The following is a 9,732-nucleotide window of genomic DNA, read 5'->3' as shown; positions in this document are numbered from 1 at the left end:
CATCAACCTCTATCCGGGATGAAGCCAGAAAAGATGGAGGATGATGAGTGGGAGCTCCTTGATCGACAGGTGTTAGGGGTAATACGATTGACCCTAAAAAAGAACGTGACACACAACGTGGCAGAGGCAAAAACCACGGAGGAGATGATGTCCATTTTGTCGGACATGTACGAGAAGCCATCAACAAATAATAAAGTGTTCCTCATGAAAAATTTATTCAACTTGAAGATGGAGGAAGGTGCTTCGGTGGCAGCACACATCAATGAATTCAACACGATTGTTTCCCAACTAACATCGGTTGAAATAAAATTTGATGATGAGATTCGAGCACTTATTCTTTTGGCGTCTTTACCAAATATTTGGGAGCCGATGCGAGCAGCGGTTAGCAATTCTGCTGGAAAAGGAAAATTACAATTCAATGATGTCAGAGATCGAATTATTGGTGAAGAAGTTCGCAGGATGGATTCGCGAGAAGCGACATCATCGAGATCTTCCCTTAATCTCGAGAATAGAGGCAGAGGCAGGAGCAAAAAAGGTTCTAACCAATGGCGTGGCAGATCCAAATCAAGAACTGGAAAAGACAAAAATAACTTTGAAAATAAATTGAAGTGTTGTAGCTGTGGTGAAACTGGTCATATGAAAAAGGACTGCAAATCACCCAAGAATAATGCAAATGCTGTTACTGAGAATGTACATGATGCCTTAGTACTATCCACGGAAAGCCCGGTTGATTCTTGGGTTATAGATTCGGGAGCTTTATTTCATACCACCGGAGATCGTGAGGTATTCAGTAATTACACTGCTGGTAATTACGGAAAAGTTTTCTTGGCAGATGGAAAACCTTTGGAAATAGCTGGTATGGGTGATGTCAGTTTGAAAATGTCAAACGGGTCTATCTGGAAGCTCAACAAAGTGAGGCATGTACCAAAGTTGACCCGGAATCTGATCTAAGTGGGACAACTCGATGACGAAGGCCATAAAGTGACATTTGATGATGGCTCTTGGAAAGTGAGCAAAGGAGCCATGTAGACTTGGACATATGAGTGAGAAGGGAATGAAGATGATGATATCAAAAGGGAAGCTACCGGAGTTAAAAACTGTCGAACACAAATTATGTGAAAGTTGTGTTCTTGGAAAACAGAAAAGAGTGAGCTTTTCAAAAGGCGGTAGAGAACCGAAATAGCAAAGTTGGAGTTGGTTCATACTGACGTGTGGGGGCCATCTCCTGTGACATCCCTTGGCGACTCACAATATTATGTCACATTTATCGATGATTTGAGCAGGAAGGTTTGGGTTTATTTTTTGAAAAATAAATCTGATGTTTACGAAACCTTTAAGAGGTGGAAAGTCATGGTGGAGAATGAGACCAACTTGAAGGTGAAGTGCTTACAGTCTAACAACGGTGGAAAATATGAAGATGTTGAGTTCAAGAAATATTGTGCACTGAACGGGATCAAGATGGAGAAAACCATTCCTGGTATACCTCAACAGAATGGTGTGGCTGAAAGAATGAACAGAACTCTGAATGAACGGTCCAGGAGCATGAGATTGCACCCTGGACTGCCGAAATCATTTTGGGCTGATGCAGTTAACACTGCAGCGTATTTGATCAACAGAGGACCTTCGGTACCACTTGATTGCAGAATACCAGGGGAGGTTTGGAGTGGCAAAGGAGTAAACCTTTCGTTCTTGAAAGTGTTTGGTTGTCTCTTATATGTTCACATCGATTCAGCCAGCAGAACAAAACTTGATCCAAAGTCAAAGAAGTGTTTCTTTATTGGTTATGGAGATAATGATTTTGGTTATCGGTTTTGGGATGACCAAAATCGGAAGATCATTCGGAGCAGAGATGTCATTTTCAATGAGCAAGTTTTGTACAAGGACAAGTCAGACATTCCAGCTGGAGATAACTGTCCTGAAGTCAAGAAGACAAATGAAGTGTCATTGACAGATATTCCTATGAATGAGTCGGAGGATAGTAACCAAGAAAAAGAAGCTGCACAAGAAGTTGATCCACAAACTCCTGTGATTGAACCTAGGAGATCTTCGAGAACAATCAGACCACCTGATAAGAACTCCCATGCACTTCAATATATTTTGCTGAAAGATAAAGGTGAACCAAAGACCTTTGATGAAATGATGCAAAATGATGATTCAATCAAGTGGGAGTTAGCCATGAAAGACGAGATGGATTCACTGTCATCCAATCAAACTTGGGAGTTAAGAGAACTTCCGAAATGCAAAAAGGCATTACACAACAAGTGGGTGTACCGGATCAAAGAATAATTTTACGGTAGCAAGCGGTACAAGGCGAGACTTGTTGTGAAAGGTTTTCAACAGCGGGAAGGCGTTGATTATACCAAGATTTTCTCTCCAGTGGTGAAGTTAACCACTATCAGAACTGTACTTGGACTAGTGGCGAAGGAATAATTACATTTGGAGCAGTTAGATGTAAAGACAACGTTTATTCATGGTGATCTGGATGTAGAAATTTATATGAAACAGCCACAGGGATTTGAAGTACGTGGGTCAGAGAAAATGGTGTGCAAACTTCAGAAAAGCTTGTACGGTCTCAAACAAGCTCCAAGATAGTGGTACAAGAAGTTTGATGGATTCATGAATAACAACGGTTTCTTGAGGTGCCAGGCGGATCACTGTTGTTATGTGAAGAAGATTGATGGTTCCTATATCATTCTACTACTATATGTGGATGACATGTTGAAAGCAGGAGCGTGTCTGGAAGAGATTGATAAGCTCAAGAGAGAATTATCAAAAAAATTGGCAATGAAGGATTTGGGTGCTGCAAAGCAAATCCTTGGAATGAGGATCTCAAGAGATCGGGTGAACAGAGTCTTGAAGTTATCTCAGGCAGAGTACGTGAAAAAGGTGCTTAGCAGATTTAACATGGATAAAGCTAAACCAGTGAGTACTCCTTTGGCTAGTCATTTCAAACTAACCAAAGTCCAATCACCATCGACGGAGCAGGAGCATGCTTATATGAATAAGATTCCTTATGCCTCTGCTGTCGGAAGCCTCATGTATGCAATGGTGTGCACCAGACCAGACATAGCACATGCAGTAGGAGTTGTGAGCAGGTTTATGAGCAATCCGGGAAAACAACACTGGGAAGCAGTGAAGTGGATTCTCAGATACTTGAAAGGTACTGCTGGTTTATCTCTATGATTCAGGAGGACTAATCAGGACTTACAAGGATATGTCGATGCCGACATGGGTGGTGACCTAGATGGCAGAAAGAGTACTACTGTATATGTGTTCACATTGGGTGGTACGGTAGTAAGTTGGGTGTCCAAGTTGCAAAAGATTGTTGCACTTTCGACTACTGAAGCTGAGTACATTGCAGTCACGGAAGCGAGCAAAGAGATGATTTGGTTGAGATCATTCCTTGAGGAATTAGGTCAGAAGCTTGAGGATAGCACATTACACTGTGACAGTCAGAGTGCTATTCATTTGGCAAAGAATCCTGTTTATCATGCTAGGACGAAGCATATACAGGTTCGATACCATTTCATCAGATCAGTTTTGTAAGATGGAATCTTGATACTTGAAAAGATTCCTGGAAGTAAAAATCCAGCTGATTTGTTCACAAAGGCGGTGACCACTAACAAACTGAAGTTATGTTCGACTTCAGTTGGATTGCAAGTATAAGCGAGGAGGCCTGAGCTGTTGCATTGACTGTGTGAAGCCATGATTGAAATCAAGTCTTCAAGTGGGAGAATTGTTAGGCATGTGAGATTTAATGGGGTGAGGCCCACATTAAATAAAATCTCTCATCCCACATCGAAAGTTTGAAGAAAGAAGAATGAAGGAAACATTATAAATAGAGTCATATTCCTTCAGTTATTGTATCACATTCCTCTTTTCTGTATTAACATTAGCGAAGAAAATAAAGAGAGAAAAAAAGAGTTGTTTTTTTTTCGGTGATCTCTTGTGTGAGTTAGAGAAATATTTTCTCGGTAATACTCGAGATTTGGGTGTGGTGAGATATAGTGTTTTGTATACACTTGTAATATTTCTCCGGTTATAAATATTTGCAGCAGCTCCGTGGACGTAGCCTATATTGGGTGAACCACGTAAATCTTTAGTGTTCTTGTTGATTATTTTATTCCGCAATTTCTATTATCGTCATGTTCGCTTCGACATAATCCATAACAGTACTTTGTTGAGATCGAGGGGCATGACTCTCAAGTGGACTGCGATGCGGGCACGACACATCCCTCCGACCTATGCTATTCTTCCGTAGAAGTTTATTCAAACTTAAATGTTATGAAGTATTTATTTTGTTTATTTGGCAAATGTAAATGAAATGATTTTAAGATTTGTTTTTTGGTCTGTAAGAATTAAATTGTAAAATTTTGATGATTGTGATGTTGAACTTTTTTCCCTAGTTTCTCTTTCATTTATTCTGAAATAGTTTATCTGTGTTGTCGGTTTCTTTTGTTGTTTGCTATCTGTGTCAGGTGGGTTTTAAAATAAACATATGGATCATGCCGAAATTTTTGAAAAACCCGCATTTTTATTTAAGTATATTTACAATAGAAGTTTAGGGTCGTTTCAACGTACAATGGTTCTCAGATTGATCAATCGCTCATGATTACGGGCCACACTCATGAATACAACCTACACAGTTATTTATCATTATGACATGCTCTATTATGATATGTACTTTAGGATATAGTTCGTGGTTACTAGTTATGATGAAAGTTATGACATGGAAGATTATTTTATGATGCATCGTTTTAAAAGCTTGCATGCATATTCATGTTAAGTATATATATTAGTATGATCTGTATGCTTGTGTGTGAATTTTAAACCTTGTTATTATGAGATAAAATTTGTTGAGCCCCTAGGCTCACTATGCTTATATGATGCAGGTGAGCTTGATTTAGTTGATGATACTGTAGCCCCTACCGAAGGTGAAGGCGTATGAGTTTTTCCCTGCAGACGGCGCCCGTGACCATTGCTTCTTAGTCATGTTTTGAATATTTTCAGTTTTAAACTAAGTTTTTCCGCACAGTTATTTTATCATGGTTGGATTGAGGATATGTTTTAATGGTTGCATGGTAGGGGATTTGACATTTATTTAGTACGCATGTGGACTGGAGTTTATTGTTTATGAGATTTTATTGACAAGCATTTAAATTCATTTAGCTAAGTTTTTAATTAGTTAAGTTTTTAATTAAATGTTCATTTCAAGTATTTATAAATATATGTATGGGCGTATATGTATTATTTTTATTTTTATTATTATTATTATTATTATTATTTTTTTTTTTTAAAAAAAAAAATTCTATTATTCTTTTTCATTTCAAAATAAATGTAAAAGTTATCATTTTATCCTATCTATAATAGTTAGTTGAGAAAAATTTGGAAATATATATAAATAAAATGAAATTTAGTTATTCATATAGTGTAAAGAGAAATTTTGGAAAAAAAGTTAGTGTACTCACTCTAAAGTACTCAAATATTATATATAGTATAGATGATAAATATATATTTACAACAAATGTAATTATTCTATATTTCTTAATAATATAAACAAATTCAAGTTTATTTATATATATGTTCCTTCTTTATAATTTTGGCAAACTACATCAACACTTTTGTTGCAATTAAACAAAGTAAAAATTAGGGATGACAATTTTTCTCACGGGTTCGGAGATCCGCAGAAAAAAAACCGAAACGGGGCGTGAATGGAGGAGCTATTACGGGTATGGATTTGGGTTTGAGGATTTTTTAAAATCTCCAACGCATATTGGGGCGGGTATGGAGATGCTATCTCCATTCTTGAACTCGTTTCGATAATAATAATAATAATAATAATAATAATAATAATAATAATAAATTATAAATATTTTTTATTTATAAAATTTTATTAAATATTTGAATAATATATAAATTATAGTAAATATTAAAATTAAAAATAATAGTATTTATTAGTTTGTATTATTTTAAAAGAACAATTTTCATTCATTTAAAAATAATCTTGATTGATATGAATATTTTTAATTCAAGATATTGTGATTAATGTTAGATTTTAATTTTACAATCAAATTTTTTTACATCAAAATTTTTTTTATGTATTTTACAATAAAATTGACTAATATTATAAATAAAAATAAAATTAAAAATATATATATTTACATATATTCAAGTATGGGGACGAAGATGAAGATTAAGTCCCCGAGAATATGAGAATAAGGAATCTTCGATTAAAAATAACGAAAAATGAGGTGAAAATGAGAAAACATTTTGTATTTAGGGACGGAGATGGGGAGGAATCCCCATCCCCGCCCCGCCCGCCCCATTGTCATCGCTAGTAAAAATCATGTGTCTAAAATCAAAAGTATTTAAAACTCTACGTTTTAGAAAATTGGGCACAAAATTCGTTGTAAATAGGCAAATGCGTTTAAACTTTAAAAATATACATGTGTTTGGCTTTGAAAAATGAATGAATGTAAAATGTTGTTAGTTTTAGACCGGAGACTTTTTACATTTTTTAACTTGTAAGGATGTAAAACTCTAAAATTGCCCTAATAATTTTGATCAGCTGGCTAATTATAATAAGAGTAACACTCATGTGAGACGGTTTTATCTGTGAAACGGGTCAATCTTACCCATATTTATAATAATAAGTAATATTTTTGACATAAAATATAATAATTTTTAATAGATAACTCATATAAGAGACCTGCCTAAAAAAAATGACATTTGAGACCGTTTAATAAAAGTTTTTTTTTTAAATAATAAAACCAAATTATTGTTTTTTCCTCGAAATAGAGCGCGTGGTTTACACACCTTCCAGAGAACGTGGTACCGCACATAGACCAAGAAATAAATCAAGGGGTGAATTGGTGTTCAGTCCCTAAATCCAAAAGCAAATTAAGAATCAGTCTTTTATCAGAAAAAATTTGTTTGCACTCCCTGGCCCATATTATTTTACTCGAATAAAATTAAGTACAAAACATTGAAAATATGGTACAAATACAAGATATTTGAGCACTAATTGTTCAAGATCGAGTACAAAAAATACAATTTTGAGTATAAAATCTAAACATCTTTATTAATGTGAACTTGCAACATGTGTTTGAGTACTCAAAAATCATATATTTGTACCAGATATAACACATTCGGTACTCAAAAATCACATATGCGTACCATATTTTCAATGTTTTGTACCGATTTTCATCCAAATAAGATAAATGTGTTATTAATATCAATATTTTTTAGTACTCGAAAATAATATATTTATACTAGATCTAACACATTTGATACTCAAATATCATGTATTTGTACCATATTTTTCATGTTTTGTACCGAATTTTATCCGAAACAAAACATGTGGGCCCAGAAAGTTTAAACTTATAATTAACCGATCAAGGGTGCGTTTGCGTGCAGGCTTGTTATGGTCATAAGGTACACGTGTCGTTATTTAATTGGGCGTTAATCTCCGCTCCTGGCCTTCATTATAAGAAGGTTCTCGCGTCCATGAAATTCTTTCATATCGCCTCTTTCTAATTGCTTCTCTTTCTCAAGCTTATCTTCTTCTTCTCGAGGTATCTTCTACTCTCCGTTTTTCTTTAATCTAAGATAAGAATTTATTGTTTTTTTGAATCTGTTTTATTCTTGGCTGTCTGTTTCGCGATTGATTTTTTCTGGTTAATTTTTCGATGAATTTGGGTCCTTTATTGGATCTGGTAGTTGCAGGACTTTTGTTTTGTTGATTTTTGTCGTGGGATCTCGTTTTCATAATTTTTTTTATTTTTATTTGGTTTCTCCTTATGATGAGATTCGGATCTGTCGATTGAACCGATCTTTCGTTTTTCATGTCGACTTTTGAATTTAAGATCTGTTGATTACGAGTCTCTCTCTTGGATCGGAGCGAGATTCTGTTATGGTTACCGTAAATTTTGGGTTTTGAAAAGTAATTCAATTGTTGATCTGATCTCTTGATAGAAGGGGATCTTGTGGTTTTTGTTCGAAGTAGATATGTTTTTTTTTTTTTACTAGTAGCGCTGGATTGATTAATTCTGGTGTCTGTTTGATTGCGGTCAATGAAATGTTTTCTGATCATGTTTCACCTTGCAGATGCAGATCTTCGTGAAAACCTTGACGGGCAAGACCATCACCCTAGAGGTGGAAAGCTCAGACACGATTGACAACGTCAAAGCCAAAATTCAGGACAAGGAAGGAATTCCTCCAGACCAGCAAAGACTGATCTTCGCCGGAAAGCAGCTCGAGGACGGCCGCACCCTCGCCGACTACAACATCCAGAAGGAGTCAACACTTCATTTGGTCCTCCGTCTGCGTGGTGGCATGCAGATCTTCGTCAAGACCCTTACGGGCAAGACCATCACCCTTGAGGTGGAGAGCTCAGACACCATCGACAATGTCAAGGCCAAGATCCAGGACAAGGAGGGCATCCCCCCGGACCAGCAAAGGTTGATCTTCGCCGGAAAGCAACTCGAGGATGGGCGCACCCTCGCCGACTATAACATACAGAAGGAGTCCACCCTCCACTTGGTCCTCCGTCTCCGTGGTGGCATGCAGATATTCGTGAAGACCCTCACCGGCAAGACTATTACCCTTGAGGTAGAAAGCTCCGATACCATCGACAATGTCAAAGCCAAGATCCAGGACAAGGAGGGCATCCCACCAGACCAGCAGAGGCTGATCTTCGCCGGAAAGCAGCTCGAGGATGGCCGCACCTTGGCCGATTACAACATCCAGAAAGAATCGACTCTGCACTTGGTGCTGAGGCTTCGTGGTGGGATGCAGATCTTTGTGAAAACTTTGACTGGAAAGACAATTACTTTGGAGGTGGAGAGCTCGGACACCATCGATAATGTGAAGGCCAAGATTCAAGACAAGGAGGGTATCCCACCAGACCAGCAGAGGTTGATTTTCGCTGGTAAGCAGCTGGAGGATGGAAGGACCCTCGCCGATTACAACATTCAGAAGGAGTCCACCCTTCACCTTGTCCTGCGTCTCCGTGGAGGAGGAGGTGGTTTCTAAATATCATTGTGATTTGTGAACTGTTCAATAATTTCCATGACAATGAATTGGAGTTGAATCTGGTATTTGCCATATTTTTCATTTCTCATATGGTTTGGTTTATGTTCGAGTTGATTATTACAAGAGTTTGAGTCATCCTTTTAACGTTTAATCCTTCCATCATCAGTCAATGCTGGGAATTTCGAATGGAAATTACTAGAAGATGTGTGTTCGAAGCAAATAATAAAATTAATTTGCGAGGAGTAATTATAGTAAAGTAAACAATGAGAAGAGTTCAAAATTACACAATTACACATTTCAAGAATGGTAAACTGTGGTACGGCTGTTGAGGTAATTTGCTATTCCATAGTTAAGTAAATTCATGTTTGCAAGGGTATATTAATATTATTCCTTTGTTTCGGTCTTGCCACATTTTTGAGTGATGTTTCTTATTTTTTTGTTGAATTAGTTATGAGCTTTTTTATTAAAATAATATAAAATTAAAAAAATTTAATAAAAATATTGCATTTTAAAAAAATTTATCAATCTAGTATATTCTCGCTGAATTCGAGAGTCCGTGACAAACGGTCCTGGATTTACTTTTTTTTTTTTTTAAAAAAAAATCAATAAATTTTGTATTTCTATTAGGATTATTTATATTTTGAAAAAAAAGATTCCTTCCTGAATTCAGAAAAGTTTGCCGGGATAATTAAGTTAATG

General features: G+C 36.4%; 1 protein-coding gene across 1 annotated transcript; it reads left to right on the top strand.

Annotated features, from left to right (window-relative positions):
• The first annotated feature begins 7,444 nt into the window (after positions 1-7,444).
• On the top strand, positions 7,445-9,135 carry LOC140880450 (polyubiquitin). The gene is made up of 2 exons (XM_073284907.1): positions 7,445-7,574; positions 8,107-9,135. Exon 2 carries the CDS (start codon positions 8,107-8,109, stop codon positions 9,031-9,033), a length of 927 nt encoding a protein of 308 aa, XP_073141008.1. The 5' UTR covers positions 7,445-7,574; the 3' UTR covers positions 9,034-9,135.
• Positions 9,136-9,732: the final 597 nt, after the last annotated feature.

Source organism: Henckelia pumila, chromosome 1 (genome assembly GCF_033568475.1).
Source record: "Henckelia pumila isolate YLH828 chromosome 1, ASM3356847v2, whole genome shotgun sequence".
In the NCBI taxonomy this organism is placed as follows: domain Eukaryota; kingdom Viridiplantae; phylum Streptophyta; class Magnoliopsida; order Lamiales; family Gesneriaceae; genus Henckelia; species Henckelia pumila.
The sequence above is the reverse complement of the archived record's forward strand: the minus strand, read 5'-3'. Positions and strand labels throughout refer to the sequence as shown.

Coding starts and splice junctions, on each gene's coding strand:
- LOC140880450 (XM_073284907.1), top strand. CDS start 8,107: ATGCAGATCTTCGTGAAAACCTTGACGGGCAAGACCATCACCCTAGAG.